This window comes from Mastomys coucha, unplaced genomic scaffold, assembly GCF_008632895.1.
Source record: "Mastomys coucha isolate ucsf_1 unplaced genomic scaffold, UCSF_Mcou_1 pScaffold5, whole genome shotgun sequence".
Taxonomy (NCBI): domain Eukaryota; kingdom Metazoa; phylum Chordata; class Mammalia; order Rodentia; family Muridae; genus Mastomys; species Mastomys coucha.
The window spans coordinates 7,235,083-7,251,647 of record NW_022196911.1 but is presented as its reverse complement, the minus strand read 5'-3'; the positions used below and the strand labels follow the sequence as shown (position 1 = coordinate 7,251,647).

General features: G+C 40.7%; 1 protein-coding gene across 4 annotated transcripts in view; it reads right to left on the bottom strand.

Moving 5' to 3' along the window:
• Positions 1-16,565, bottom strand: part of Tulp4 (TUB like protein 4) — a 139,583-nt gene that overhangs the window by 95,266 nt on the left and 27,752 nt on the right. For all 4 annotated transcript variants that reach the window (XM_031355103.1, XM_031355101.1, XM_031355100.1 and 1 more), the window contains one exon: positions 12,114-14,032. In XM_031355103.1, the coding sequence (XP_031210963.1) occupies positions 12,114-12,365 (252 nt within the window). In that variant the 5' untranslated portion in view covers positions 12,366-14,032. The remainder of the gene's footprint in view (positions 1-12,113; positions 14,033-16,565) is intronic.

Sequence of the window (16,565 nt, the reverse complement as noted above, 5' to 3'; positions counted from 1 at the left end):
CCTCTCTCTCTCTCTTGACAGAGTTTCTCTGTATAGCCCTGGCTGTCCTGGAAGTCACTCTGTAGACCAGGCCGACCTTGAACTCAGAAATATGTATGCCTCTGCCTCCCAAGTGCTGGGATTAAAGGCGTGCGCCACAACCACCCAGCCCAGCGTATCTCTCAAACTCACTCTCTTCATTCTCATCATGAGAACACACTCTTTCTGCCAAGATTCTTACCAAAGCCTTTCATCCTGAGTCTCAGCTCACAATTCAACCCACAACCCACACTACATCTAGCCAGGGTTCTGGACAGGATAGCAATGGATATGACCCCCTCTTTAAGCTGTTTCCCATCACCTAGGGAAGATAATCCTTTACTTGGTATTCCAGGTATACCAGGAAGAATATCCTCTCTCTTCTCCCCGCTTTCTTCCCTACTACACTGATACTGATACAAACCTCTTCACCACTTCTCTTTCCCCTTTAGACCTCTGCGTGTAACACAGGGAGTCTGAATCATTCCCTGAAGAATTCTTTCACATCCTTCTCACCATTGCCTCTTAAATACTTTGTATACACACCTCTTCTCAATGTATGGAAATTCATCACTTGATAATGAATATTTTGAAGTCAAGTATTTTATCCTTTTCCACATATCAACAATATCTCCCCAAGCTTTCTCTTTTAAAGAAATGGGAGAAGGCATGAATAGTATTTTCTGCCTGTAATCCCAGTACTTGAGAGGTTTAGGCAAAAGGATCAGCACACAGTCATTCTCAGTTACATAGTATGTTCAAGAACAGTCTTCAGTACATGACTTCATGACTCAAAAAAGGGAGGGGGAAGAGGGTGATGGTGAAACGCTAGCAGTATGCTGAGCACGCCTATTAGGAACATTCCACATCTATCAACAGACAGGTAATTGTTCACAGCGATGGCAGCCAGCCAATGTGACAGCACATGATGGGAAAGTCAGCTCATTAGTACAACAAAATGTATTGCCTTGACCTTGCCTATTTAGTGATGATATCACATAGTTGGTCATTACCTTAGTCACTTGTTCTACTGCTGCAAAAATACACCATGACCAAAGCAACTCTTATAAAGGGAAGTGTTTAACTGGAGCTTGTTTCTAGTTCCAGAAGCTTAGTCCATTGCCATCATGGTGGGAACATGACATGGCACCTTAGTGCTGGAGAAATAGCTGAGAACTACATCTTGATCTCAGAATAAACACCTAAACTTACTAAATTACTATATTATTGCACCTTGACTGCCATGAGTTTCAGGGGACCCAATATTATACCTGAGCATAGACAATATGACTCTCTAGGGACCTAGGCCTACACAGGAGAATGCCTGCCCAATCAGAAAACAGCAAGAGAAGCGTATTCACTTGGCATGTATATGAGTGGAGCTTGCATCCAAGTGAGTTAACACTCCTCTGATCCAGAAGAGAAACTGTTAACATCAAGGCCTTCGAAAGCCAGGCTGTTTGGACAATGTTCAGTGATCACTTCCTACTCCCAAAGACTGCCCTCACCTATGACTCCGAATCCCACCAAGTCCTTCTGTGGTCGTGGCTCTGCCTCAGCATAATGAGGGAGGGTCCTTGGACCAAGCTCACCTTCCAGCCTACTGGCTCCCTACAAGGTGTAACATAATGTGGTTGGACAGTGTCACAAAAGTAAGCTAGCCCATTATACGTACGGTGCTAAATTCTCTACAGGATAGAGGGAAAATGGTTAACTAAGCTGTTGTGGAGCAGTTTACACTCCAGCCAGTGCTCTTGTAGCTACACAGAATAACCCAAAGAAAACTAGCAGCTATTCTACTCAAACATGTGCTTCAAAGTGTGATGCATGAGAATGTCCATGAGAACATTAGGAAGATTAACGGCAATGCCATATTGACCAACCATACTACCTTTAAGCCTATGCTTTTTAAGTGGTCATTTTTGAATGTTATTCATTTCATTTCCAAGACTGATTTGCATTTCAGTCCACCTAAATCAGCAACAACCCTGTTGTTACTGCTGGCTAAATTTTTCCTTACTCTACTAGGTTGTGGACTACATAAAGGCATAGCAAACAAATATTAATTTTGATATCTACTCTAATCATTCCTTGATTCTAATGCAGATTCTTGATAGTCCCTGAGATCATCATCATCCCGTAAACTTGGTTTATGTGTTTTCAGAGGAACAACTCAAGCTATTCTACCCTGACCAATTAGAGAACCGCCTTCCTGGGATCATCTAGTCTGGTCCCTTGACAAACACAACATGATATGACTCAAGCCCAATATTTTTATTGGGGAAAATACAGTTGGCTTTTATGTTTTTATTTTTAAGCAGCAAATCAGGAAGCCTGGCAGTAGTGACACATGCCTGAATCCCAGCACTTCGAGGCAGAGGCAGGTGGACCTCTGTGAGTTTGAGGCCAGAATGGTCTACAGAGTGAGTTCCAGGACAGCAAGGGTTATACAGAGAAACTCTGTCTTGAAAAACCAAAACACAAACAAACCGGGAGACTGCTGTGACCAAGTGCAATCACACTGAATCAGCCTAAGAAAAAAACTACAATACAGAAGGCAGCAAGAGAGATACCGGGTCCTGTTGTCTCAAACCTGACATCCTTGGGTGTTTGTAAACACATCCATGAGCCAATTATTCTTTTTATGAGTTGTCTGAACCAATCTGAATAGTTGTCTGTGCTTGTAATAACATACATTATAATTAACAAAATCTGTATTCACCTTCTTTACCTCAACACCAGGCAGGGCAGGTAGGGAATGTTAACACATAAGAAGCTATTCTTTTAAACAAGTTGTAAGTTGTTTTGGATCAAAATATTTACATATGCAATTTTATTTCAATAATAGTAGTAATAATAGTAGTAATATATACATAATAGTTATAAAATCTTAAAACTTTTAAAATTAAAAATGCAATGGTGAAACAATCATAATGCATTTACTAGAAAAAGATATGAAAAAAAGTCAATTTTCTAAGCATAAAGCTATTACAGAAAAGAAACTGTTAATAGAAGTTATAAATCCTTACAATTTTAATGCATTTCACATTACTTGAGGTACTGGCCTTTCCTTCCTGATAAGCCAAGTCTATGCTGCCAGCTGACTATTACAGCACCACAGAAACATACAAAGATGGGGGCTGTCTCAACAGGCATCTGGCTCTAAGTTACGTCCCCCTTCTCATTTGTTTATTTTTTCGTTTGTTTGTTTGAAGAGAAAGGAGAGTATTGAAAAGGAGTCTTGTGTAGATCAGGTGGGCCTGCATCTTTCTGTAAACTCCTCCCAAGTCCTGGGTTTACAGGTGCACAGCACCATATGGCCAGCCTTGGGCCATATATTTAAAAACTAAAATGGCTCTTTTTTCCCATAGAAGAAAATAAGTTAGCTGATCAACAAGTCTCTAGTGTTCCCAGTAAATGTCCTCCAAGTTGAGAACAGATTTTTAATAATTAGATTGTCCATTCTTCAGACATAAACTAGTAGACATGATATATAAGCTGAACATTAACTTGGCAAAGATATTACAATGGCACAAGAGTAATGTGTGAAGACATTGAACGTTTTAAACATGTCTTCCAGGTTGCAGGTACAGATCCATGAGAAGCAGTCCTCAGTTTTACCTAATCCCTTCTGTGCCCAACATACCCTATAGTAAACAACTTAGCTGATAGAGACTCTAAAGACCAAGATGATGCAGTAAGTAAAGTCAAAATTATATAAAATATTAAGAGAAATACTTGTTATATATTGTTTATATAAAGATAAAGGACTAATACATAAAGTCCCCAATACACAAAGACTAAATTTTTTTTTTTTTGAGGCAGGGTCTTATGTAACCCAGGCTGACTTCAAACTCATATTTCTGCCTCTTCCTCCTGAATGCTCATATTACAGGTGTATTCTATAACCAAACCTAGCTATAAATAACTTACAAGTATAAGTTTGGACATTTGAGATATCATACAGTGGTAAGTACACAGCATGTACAAAGCTTTAGTTCAATCTGTAGCATCGAAAGTTAATGAATTAATTAAAATAAAATATAAACGAGATAAAGTAACCAAAATTCCTAGATACAAACCTAGATGCGGAGGCCAAGGACAGTGGTCCACACCTGAAATGCTGGCTACTTGGAGGCTTGAGCCAGGAGGCCAGAGCGTTAGAGCTCGGCCTGAGTAGCAGAACAAGGAACTAACTCACAAGGGAAAAAGGAGGGGAGGGGCTAGATATGGGAAAAGAGAAGGAAAAACAACAAACAAACAAAAACCTCAACTTTGCTCTTAAAAAGAGACATCCTTTACAAGCTCGGGTCCAATATGGGAGAAAACAGATTTTTTTTTTCTTTGAGACTGGGTCAGGTAGGATTTTAAAAAGCTATCCACCCTCTAACATTTAAAGATGGGGACGGGGAGAGCGACAAAGCAGAGTGCAAAGTTGAGGCCAGAAAAGTAAAAGAGGAAAGCCTGGTGTTCTGAAGAGAAAGAAGACATTACAAGTCTGCTGAGACTCGGGTATATCACGTGCGGAAAGCACACCTATGGATTTTGCATTGTGAGGTTACTGGGAAGGGTAATGCTTTATTAGCTAGGGAAAGAAACCACAATGAACTAGAATGGAGAGCTAAACAATCCTTGCGAAGCTAAGCCACATTTTCTGCTAAGTTTGCCAAACCATCACTGAGCAGACAACTTCAGCCAAAGTTCTGGCAGTGCAACCAATCACAAGAGTCTGCTCAACATACAGAAGGGGAACAAGTCAGAGAAAGCTTCTCACACTTAAGCAGCCAGTGAGACCACACTGCAGTGGAAATGGAGCACATATGGATGGCTTCTAGTAGCACTCATAATAAAACAAGTATTTTTGCCCCTGAAGTGATGGGATGATAATAAAGAGCCTCACTCATATCAGCTCAAGCCTTGCATTCAATTAACAAAAATTCCTATTTTCAGAGCCCTTAATTTCAAAATTATAAGGAACTACAGACTGCATGTAATACAATTTTTGAGAAATAAAGATAAGCTGAAGTGTCTCGGACTCGATTAAATTCCAGCTCTCCCCATTACAAAGCACACGAACTTAGACAAGGTGTCAGTGTCTATGAGCTTGCGTAGTATCTGCAGCGAGTCTTCTGGGAACCTTAGGTACAGCACTAGGTTGGAAGCTGCTAGTATCAACTTTGGCACTGGACAGTGGAAATACTGTCTTCATGTGCTGGGGACTTCCCTGGACTTAGCATGGCCAGTACATCTTGGGAAACTAGCACAGTTGGTCACTCTACTCAGCAGGCAGTCATTCTGGGCTACATTCTAACATGAAAGAACTGAAGTTAATGAAGAATATAAATGTCGAGTAAGGAAAACGCGACTCAGCTTCAACAGTGAAACAAGTCACGGAGTTACAGAGCCTTCTATGGTAGTCAGAATTCTAAGCTCTCCCACTCTAGTGTGTAACCTTTCTCTTAAGAATAGAGGGGAGCATACCCAACTCAGGGCCTTCTCCAGACAGAATCAGAAAGATTGCAGAGTGGACAACTGAAAGGACAAGCTCACTCAGTGACCCTCTGGGCCTGTATTAGTCAGGGTCCTCTAGAGTCACAGAACTTATGGAGTGTGTGTGTGTGTGTGTGTACACATATTATGTGTTTATATATGTATATGTGTATATATATGTGCATGTGTGCATATATATATATATATATATGGAATTTATTGTACATATGGAATGACTTCTTATAGGCTACAGTCCAACTAATTCAACAATGACTAGCTTGTGAATGGAAAGTCCAAAAATCTAGTAGCTGTTCAGTCCCACAATGCTGGGTGTTTGAACTGGATCTCATAAAGACAATTCTCAACTGAGGCACCTTCCTCTCTGATGACTCTAGCTTGTGTCCAGTTGACAAATAAAGCCAACCAGTACAACTGACCCTTTGGGTCAACATGACAAGCACATTACTATTAAACCACAACCCTTACTTTCTTATTCATCTCCAAGATCTCACATTAAAAACATAAATAGAGGGCTGGAGAGATGGCTTAGTGGTTAAGAGCACTGACTGCTCTTCCAGAGGTCCTGAGTTCAGTTCCCAGCAACCACATTGTGGCTCACAACCATCTATTATAGGATCCAATGCCCTCTTCTGTTGTGTCTGAAGAAAGCAACAGAGTACTCACATATATAAAATAAAATAAATAAATCTTTAAAAAAAAAACCATAATTTTAGAAGTGCCAGAGTCTTTACAGATTCAAACACATTAAAATTTCAGTTGCTTTAAAACCACCAATTTCTTAAATTCCAAAGTCTTTTAAAATTCAGAATCTCTCAACTGTGGACTCCAGTAAAATAATTTCTTAGTTCAAGAGGGAAAAATCAGGGCACAGTCACAATCAAAACCAACCAACCGTCTAACATCTGGAATCCACTTACAATCTTCTGGTCTCTCCCAAAGGGCTTGGGTCATTTCTGCAGCTCTGCCTTCTGCAGCATCTTCTAGGTTCCAGCTGCCTCCACTCCACTGCTACTGGTCTTGGTGGTCATCCCATGGTACTAGCATCTCCAATGCTGGGGTCTTCTGCACTGGGCTACACTTTCTCCAATTGTCTCTCACAGGCTCCCCTCATGATGCCAAGCTACAACTGCTCAGCATGACCCCTTCAATTCTAGGCTGACAACTGCCACTAAGGCTGCACCTTCACCAATGGTTTCTCCTGGCCTCTCACAGTGCCAAGCCTCAGCTGCACTCCATGAACTCTTCATGCCTCCAAAAGCAGTACCACCTGGGTGACTCTTACATACTACCAAGTCCAGCTGCCAGCACAAGGTAAAACCTTGGTCATCTCTGGAACACAGCTTCTCTGTGCTTTCAGGAATCTTCTCAGATTCTCAGTGATGCTGGTCTCTTCTTAATCACCACAAATATCTTAGCCCCAGCTAACCAGCATCAATTATTCCAGTAACATGAAAGTTTCACTTCAATGGTGCTGGTCTCTTCTGGATCACAGCTAACTCTGCAGCTCCAGCTGACCAGAATGACAGTCTTAATTCAAAATAGCAAACAGCCCTGATAGTCTTTAAACTTCCCTCTGCAACTTCACAATTTGGGCCTCTATCTTCTGCACTACTTTCAACGTTTTTATTTTTCTCCTCCTCAAAAACATTCCAATGACGCTCACACTCAATGGCTTTTCTAGCTCACAGTTCCAAAGTCCTTCCACAATTCTTCTAAAAACATGGTCAGGTCTGTCACAGTAATAACCCACTATGCTTGCATCCACATGTATTAGTTAGAGTTTCTGTTGCTGCGATGAAACACTACAACCAAAGAGCAAGTTGGGGAGGAAAGGGTTTACACTTCCATATTGCTGCTCACCATTGAGGGAAATCAGGATAGGAACTCAAACGGGGCAGGAACCTGGAGGCAGGAGCTGATGCAGAGGCCACAGAGAAGTGGTGCTTACTATAGTAGACTTGCTTCTCATGGTTTGCTCAGCCTGCTTTCTTACAGAACCCAGAACTACCAGCCAAAGATGGTACTACCCACAAATCACTAGTTGAGAAAATGCCTTACAGATGGATCTTATGGTCCAAGTGGTAGAGCAGACTGCACAGCAGCCTAGACCTGTGGAAGAGCCTTCCCCTATCCCAGGGCTCCCACAAAGCTAGCAGTTTCCGAGTCATTTGGTGTACAGGCAGGTTTAACATGCCCAAGTGGGGAATAGAATCCAAACAGACCCATTAAATCTTGTGATTCTGTCTTGGTGGTTGGAAGGGCCAGGTACAATAACTTATACTTCACCTTAGAAGGAATATCTCTGCATGTCCCACAGCACTGAAATCCTAAGAATTTCACTGTGGTAGAAGGCCTTTGACTTTTTAGTTGGATTTTTTCCCATCCTCTAATGCCTATTATGTGTTATCAATGAATCCTCCTGCTCACTTGGTCCAATCAGCATAATGTCATCAATATAGTATACCAGTGTGATATTTTATAGAAGAGAAAGACAATGAAGATCCCTTCTAAGTTAAGACACAAGGCAGGTGAGTTAATATATCCCAGAGGTAAAACTGTAAAGGTATACTGCTGGCCTTGCCAGCTGAAAGCAAATTGCTTCTGGTGGTCTTTATGGACAGGTATGGCAAAAAGGCATTTACTAAATCAATAGCTGCATACCAGGAAATGTGTAAATTTGCTCAAGTAAGGACTCTCCATCCGGTAAAGCAGCTGTAATCAGTGTTACCACCTGATTTAGTCTTCAATAGTCAACTGTCATTCTCTACAATCCATCTGTCTTCTGCACTGGAAAGATAGGAGAGTTAAAGAGAGATGTGGTGGGAACCACCACCCCTGCATCTTTCAAGTCCTTGATAGGGGCAGTAATTTCCACAATTCCTCCAGGGATACAATACTGTTTTTGATTCACTATTTTCTTTGGCAGAGGCAACTCTAAAGTCTTCCACTTAGCCTTTCAAACCATAATAGCCCTCACTCCACAGGTCAGGGAACCAATGTGAGAATTCTGCCAACTTCTAAGTATATTTTTCCCAATGATACATTCTGGAATGGGGGAAATAACTACAAGATGAGTGGGGGGATCTACTGTGAACTGAACATCAGACAAACTCTGTTAATCACCTGTCCTCCATAAGCCTCTACTTTAACTGGAGGATCACAATGTTTCTCAGAATCTCCTGGAATCAGCGTCAGTTCAGAACCAGTATCCAATAGATCCTGGGAAGTCTGATTATTTCCTTTCCCCCAGTGTACAGTTACCATTGTAAAAGGCCAGAGATCCCTACAGGGATAAACTGGAGAAAGGCTAACAGTAGAACTAGGTGTCTTAACAAGATTCTTCTGCAGGAGAACTTGGCAGCCCCTTTATTCCAAGGATTCTGGGTCTGTATATTGGCTCAAGTCTGGAAATCAATTCACTGACCAAGATTGCCTTTGCCATGATCCAATGTAGCCTTTCTTTCATGTGTTTGAGACTTTTTCCGCTTATACAGATCAAACAAAAATGCAGTAGGCTTCTCATCTATTGCATGCATGGAAACACCATGATTTACTAGCCAGCACCAAAGGTCATACCACAATAAAATTCACTTTGCTTGCGTTGACTATTATGGGTTAGGCCATTATGAACATTGTTTTGTCTATACTGCCCATTACAATAACTTCGATCACCTTGCCTCTGTGGATTCAGTGTTGACACCCTGGCCCCTGCTACCTTGGGGCCCAATTAAATCCACTGCATTTAATCCATCCAACTGAGCAGCAGCATCTCCAACCCTAGAGTCTGGCACAAGGTAAAAGACAATAACAAAACTCTTCCCATGTGCTGGTGCCCCTCTGACCAGTTTGTCTCTTATAGGATGCATGAAGGGCCTGTCTTCTGGGCCTTCCCATTGTGGAGAACTAGATTTTACACAGCATACTCTAGCACTGCAATTTCCTTGAGCTTTAAAGAATCTCTTTTTCAACACTAAGCCAAGGGATATCAGGCATCCCCAACACCTTTTCAGTTAGGCCATCTTTTAGTAAACAAATTTTTTACACCTTTTTTTTCTGATAAAGAAAAACATTTAATTAGGGCTAGCTTACAGTTTCAGAGGTTCAGTCCATCATCATTATGGGGGGAAGCATGAGAACATGAAGGCAGACACGGTGCTGGAAGAGCTGAATGTTCTACATATTGATCCAAGAGGAGGCTTGTTTCTTTGATACCTTTTTTTTTAATTGTACGAGCTTTATATTAAACCTAGAATCTAGTAGTTGCTTGGTTCCACAAGGCTGGGTCTCAAAGAGGCATTTTCTCAACTGAGGCTCCTTCCTCTCTGATGACTCTAGCTTGAGTCAAGCTGATAAACAAACCCAGCCAGTACAGGACCCAAAAGCCTTGTCCTACAACCCCAACAACCTGCATGAATATACCATGTTACCCAGACTGAGAGATCTGTGTGAGCAGACTACACTATGTGCAGAGATTCATACTGATCTTATTACATCTTTTAAAACAGTAACCAAATTATGCTTCTGTAAGACATTCGTTTTGTGTCCCCACTGTAACAAATTTGAAAGTATCTGCAAAATATAATTCTTCAAAGAACATTGTATAAAATCTCCAAAAAGTAATAAAAATATTATACACACATTATGTAAAATTCCTGAAATTGTATTTTTAGTAAGAAAAGTTCAAACACAAGAAAGTTCTAAGAAAATTAAACTTACACTGAGAAGCAGAATCTCAACCTGGCTTTACAACTGAAATTTTCCTATTTTGATGGTGGAGTGTAAAATGGTATAACCATGCTGGAAAACTATTTGACAATTTCTACTTTGAAACACATGCCAATGCTATGATTCAGAAATTCCACTTTCTGAGCACAGCTCTACCAGAAGTTATGCACTGTACATGAATGTTCACAGCAGTTATAAGAGCCAAAAACTAGAAGAAATACGAAATTTAAATGTCAGCAACAGAATGGACAAAGTGTGTTCTTCTATCATGGAAAATATCACCAGTTTAAAAGAACTGTCTTAACAGTGTACACACAGGGATGCAAGTACAGTAGCACCTCCATCAAAGGCCTGATGGACACTACACCAAAGGACATGTATGAAGTGGAGAGTAAGCTTTCAGGCATGTACAGTGAACCTGCTAGAGCCTTGATCTGGGAATTCAAGTTTTCATAATTATGAACAATAAATTTATGTTATTTATAAACTACTTCGTATAAGGTATTTCATTACAGCATCAAGAATGGACTAAGATGATTGTAAAGTCTGAGAAGGAGCAGCCACAGGTACCTGTAAGTACTGGAATATTCCATAATTGATTAGGTGGGAATTTACATGTAAGACAGTAAGTTATATTACTAAATAGGAATGCTGAGGTCCTCCCTAAGCTACTACTAAGTTGAAACACCATCTAGAGACATGGACTTTAATAAAAGGATTAAGTCATGCGAGCAGTGCCCTCATGAGTGGGACTGGTATTCTCACAGGAGATTCCAGAGGACTTCTCAACCTGTTCCCAACAGAAAGTCATCAGTGTACATGTCAAAAGAGTATACCCCACTATCTTCACAGAACCTTGTAAACTGGCAACCCAGACTTCAGACCAACCTCCAGAACTGTGGGAGACGAGTCAGCATTATTCATAAACTACCAAATCGATGCCATTTAGTTATAGCAGTTTAAATGGATTAAGACACATATATCAAAAATATTCTTGCTTTTCCATAACCACCTAATGACATTTTAAGATACCGGAAATCAAAAAAAAAAAAAAGATACCTGAAATCATCAAAGACTCTTCCTAAGAAATACTCAAAAAAGCTAATGAACAATAAAACATATTATCATGATATTATACAAATAAACACTAAGCAAGAAACTATCAGTCATGGTTTTCTTTTAAATACAGTTTTTAAATGCTTAAATACTTAAGTATTCCTCAATAAATCATAGAATAAACTTCACATGTAATGCCTCTTTGGGGTTTTTAGAAGACCAGGAGAATCTGTGTATAGATTTTTGTATAGAACACACAAAACATTACAATAGAACCTACACAATGTGGAAACAACATGGATCATGACAAATTAATGAATTCTTTTACTTCCAAGATACAGGCTAGGTGTTAAACCATCAGCCCAGAAACACAATGACTGAACACTGAGTTGAAGAAGGCAACAACACTCTGATCTGGAACAGAACACACACTTCTTCATGCAAACCAGAAAACTAGAAAGCAGGTTAGGGTTATCCTGTGATTCTCCCACCCTAATCAGAAAGCCCCACACCTACCCCATACTGGGCATCCCCCAACAGTTGTGCCCTTCAGAGAAGCAGCAGTAACTCTCAGGAGGGGAGAAGAAAACAAAAAGAGGGGATGATTGACTTACTTATGAAAGGCACTATGAACTGTGCTCACCTTACTATCTTCCTTGGCCACACACAGGAGACAGAATTTACAGTACCAAGTCTCACTACCATCAAGTCTAAGAAACTGGAATTAAGTTTGGGGCCAGGGAGGAGGCTCGAGAAGAGCACTAGAAGTGACCACAGAAAATGCTAACAGAATCAGAGCTCACCTCACTGTTGTGGCCTCGCAGGTTGAAGTTTATTCTCTGTGGTGTACTCCTATCTCTGCGACAGTGACTCGAGGTGAAAGTCACCCCCACCACACCTCGCCCATTGCCTGTGGCCAACCATCCTTCTTCATAGTAGCGCCTTCTGCACACAGGCTTCTCCTTCTCACTCTTGGGGACACGCCCTTTCCAGGACAGGCAGAGGATGTTGGAATCGCTGCAAAGCACAGGCCCATGTTCCACTGCTGCATACATACTTTTTTCAATGAAGTATTTCACTTTAAAAGTACTGACGAATTTCAAACCAAGTTCTTTTATTGGCTTATTTTTGTGGTTGGGTTCTGTTGGTTTGGTTTTTTCTCCTTCAGTTACAACTAATCTAGAGTCCAATTAGGTCAATAGCTTATAAAGATCCACCAAATGCATAGTGAAAAAACTCCTCTATAAAAGACATCAGTTGGCTAAGAAAGGTAATGCCTAAAAACACATGGGGTCCTTTCTCATTTTCAAGTTCTTAGGAGGCAAACATGCCAATCCTTTGAAGACCGGTTAGTAAGTGATGATGGAGAATCAGTTTTCTTCAATTTTAATTTTACTCAGCCTTGTTAGTCTCAACCTGAGATTCCAGTTTTTTTGTAATGTGATTCCAGAAAAAGGGTTACAAACAAATAGATTTCAAGTAACTTAAGGCGGTAAGAATTGCTCTAGCTGGATTTCTCTATTCAACAGTTCCAATGCAGAGAATGATCATACAAGAACATTTTCCCTCTGAAGTCACCCTCTGGCACGTTTTCGGAACTAGGCAAGTTTCTGCTACACAGCTAAAAAAGATTGCGTAAGGGAAAAGGCACACTAATGTGCAAAGTCAGAACAGAGCTCATGCAGACAGCAGTCAAAGTTTTAACAAGAAAAACACTTTCCCCCACCGTTCACAGCCAGAAGCTTCCTGTCTCAAACACTGGCCCTATGTCCCCAGGAACACGCTTCCTAGAATGATTCCTCCATGGGCTGGAACAACACTCAGTGCCCTGGAGACTGGAGCTAAGCCCCTTCCCTCAGCAGAGATGCAAGCCAGCAGGTCAGCAAGTATGAGTAAACTGCTACCTAAATGGACCAAGTATTTTCCTTAGTTTGGTCCTACTTTTTGCTTACACAGCGTCAGGATGCAGGATTCTGTTTCTCCTTTCTCTTGTTTCTCTGTTTTTTCATTAGTAAAAGTCATTTATTCTTCTATCTTAATGAAAAAAGCAACCTTAGAATTATGTCCATTAAATAATCTTCCTCTCAGATGCAAATCTTTAAACCCAGGTGTGTATCAGAGTTCTCCAAGCTGTACCATCTCCCAGGACTGGCTCCAAGCTTTGCTAAAAGATATCTTCCTGTTCACATTCAAGCCTGTTCACATCTTTAGACCAAGAAAGGCTTTTCTTGATATTTATTTTGTAACTGACAGTTCCAATTAGTATTTTAAAATAGCATATATATGCAGAAAAGAAAAAAGATAAAAATAAATAAAAATTCAAATAGCTGAAGACACAAAGGAATCCGTTCCTTTTCAGATCTATCCCCTCACTCCTTCTACAATCACAGTAAAAGTTTCTGAGTTTCAATCCAGAGTTTTAAAGTGTGTTCCTTCTTCACACTGGAGAGGTACTCTTTAGGCTTAACCTGTGCAATTTTTTCTTCGGCAAACTTGCTTTTGCTCATGAACACTGTAAGGAATGAAGTTGTTTCATCTGATGCTTAATTTTCATCAGTGGCCAAACTCTTGATGTTCAGAATGGAAAAGTTTACATGTAAAGAAAAGGTTTTACATATATAGACACAATCTTCAAAGGGCACTTGATATGTTTGTTTTCCCAGTTAGTTCAGGAGCCATCAGATTATTCATGACTGGAAGGTCCTGGATGGTCTCTACAACTCTGTAAAACAACAATGACAAAAAGAGTATGTGCATATATACATATATATATATTTTTTAAGTAGCAAATCAAAGTTCTAATAAGTACTGTACCTGAAACTAAAGACTAGATTTTACATTACAACTATCTGATAAAGCCACTTATTGTAATGACTGGTAAAATTTAAGTAGTGAATGGATATGAACTTAAGAAAACATAACAGCTAGAGTCATTTGCCACATACTATCGCATTAAACCTGTCGATGACATTGCACTGTCCTTTCTAAAACTCTGGACTCTCAATATGGTACATTCCCTTATTGAAAACTTGGTTTGAACAAGCTTTCACAAAAATGAAATTCAAAAGAAGCCCAGAAAAGTTATCAGATGTGTAGGGTTTTATTTGTCTTTTCCATCATTATTAGATATTCCTTAGCCACACAAAACCGCTAAGGCCTCTAAAAGGCCTGGTCCCTGACGGCCACTGCCTTGAGGAAGTGTAGCTGTTTACTCAGCCTTCAACTTTTCTAACTAGCTACAAATGCCCAGATCAGTGGTTCTCAACCTTCCTAATGCTGCAAGCCCTTAATGGAATTTCTCATTTTGTAGTGATGCCCCCAACCATAAAATTATTTTCATTGCTACTTCATAGCTGTAATTTTGCTATGGTTATGAATTGTAATGTAAATATCTTATATGCAGATGGTCTTAGGATCCGTGACGGTCTTGACACAGTGAGAACCTACACTGGACCATTCTTTGCTGTCTTCCCTGTGTTGCTAGTTGCACCAATTTGCAAAGACAATGGTAATCAAACTGTCAAACTGTCAGTTCTATCAAGACTCAGAGAAGTGTAACTGCAATAGAAGGCTATGAAATCTTTTAACACCAGATTATCTTCGCAATTGTCCTCCTTAGGATTACTACTGCTATAATGAAACACCACGACCAAAAGCAAGTTGGGGAGAAAGGATTTATTTGGCTCACATTTCCACACCCCAGTCCATCACTGAAAGAAGTCAGGGCTGGAAGTCATACAGGGGAGGAACCTGGAGGTAGGAGCTGATGCAGAGGCCATGGAGGGGTGCTGCTTACTGGCTTGCTCCCCATGGCTTGCTCAGCCTGCTTTTTTATACAACTTAGGACTACCAACCAGGGATAGCACCACCCACAATAGGTTAGACCCTAATTAAGAAAATTAAGATTGTGAGCTACACGGCAGACTTCGTCACACTTTTCCCAGAAGCTCTGAGAGCAGCAGACCTCCGTGCGCATTCAACACTTGTTTGACCTGAAATTCAGCATTTGGATCTCTGTCCCCAGAAACTCCTAATGTCCTACAAGCAGATCTTATGGAGGCATTTTCTTTTCTCTTTTCTTTTCTTTCTTCTTTTCCAGTTTTGAGACAGTTTTTGTTTTTTCTGTGTAGCCCTAGCCACCCTGAAACTAACTCTGTAGACCAGGCTGGACTCAAACTCAAGAGATTCATCTAACTCTGTCTACCCAGGACTGGGATTAAAGGTGTGGACTACCACTGCCCAATACAGAAAGGATTTTCTCAACTGAGGTTCCCTCTTTTTAGATGACCCCAGCTTGTATCAAATGGACCTAAAACTAGCCAACAAAATGACCTTCACAATAAAAACTAAAATTCTCATTTGTTTCAAAAGCTAAGAATATGAATTCATAGTGAAGTAAGGTAAAGAATACTTTAAACAACCAGGAAGGAAAAAAAAAAACAAATAATCATTTAAAAATATATTTTAAAATGATACAATGACATAAAAAATAATATAATGTCCTGTACTTGGCACAGCTTCAATTGCTATTATATTTAATCCAAGACTTCTTGCCAGGATGTGGTGGCACACACCTTTAATCCCAACATAAAGGCAGGTAGATGTCTGTGAGCTGGAGCCCAGCCTGGTCTACAGAGCCATTTCAAGGACAGCCAGAGCTATACAGAGAGACACTGTCTCAAAAAACCAACCAATCAACAATGAAGAAAAAGACTTCTTCCTTCCGGTCTCTCTGGGCTGGTGTCCCGAGCAGACATTGGGCGCAAGCTCTGAAGCTAGTCCCACAACACCCAGAGGAAGCTCCACTCCCAGGCGCTCTGAAACTCTCAGAATCAGAGATGAGGAGGACACAACATCTGTCCCAACACCTGGAGTAACTGGGACCAGCGGGACCAGGCACACAGGACCTCCACCAGCAGAGTGGCTCTGGTTCTTTCCAGTCTCTTTGGGCTGGTGTCCTGAGCAGACCTTGGGCTCAAGCTCCCCAGCCAGTCCCACAACACCCAAATGAAGCTGCTGCACTCCCAGGTGCTCTAACAAGCCCAGGATCACAAGATCCCAGAATCACAGGATCACAGAGACAGCTTGACTCTGAGAAGTTCTGACATAACCAGGATCACAGGACAGGCTCCAATCAGATTTAGCAAAGGCAGGTAGCACTAGAGATAACCAGATGGTGGGCAAGCGTAAAAAAATAACACAAACCAAGGTCACTTGCCATCATCAGAACCCAATTCTCCCACCATAGCAAGTCC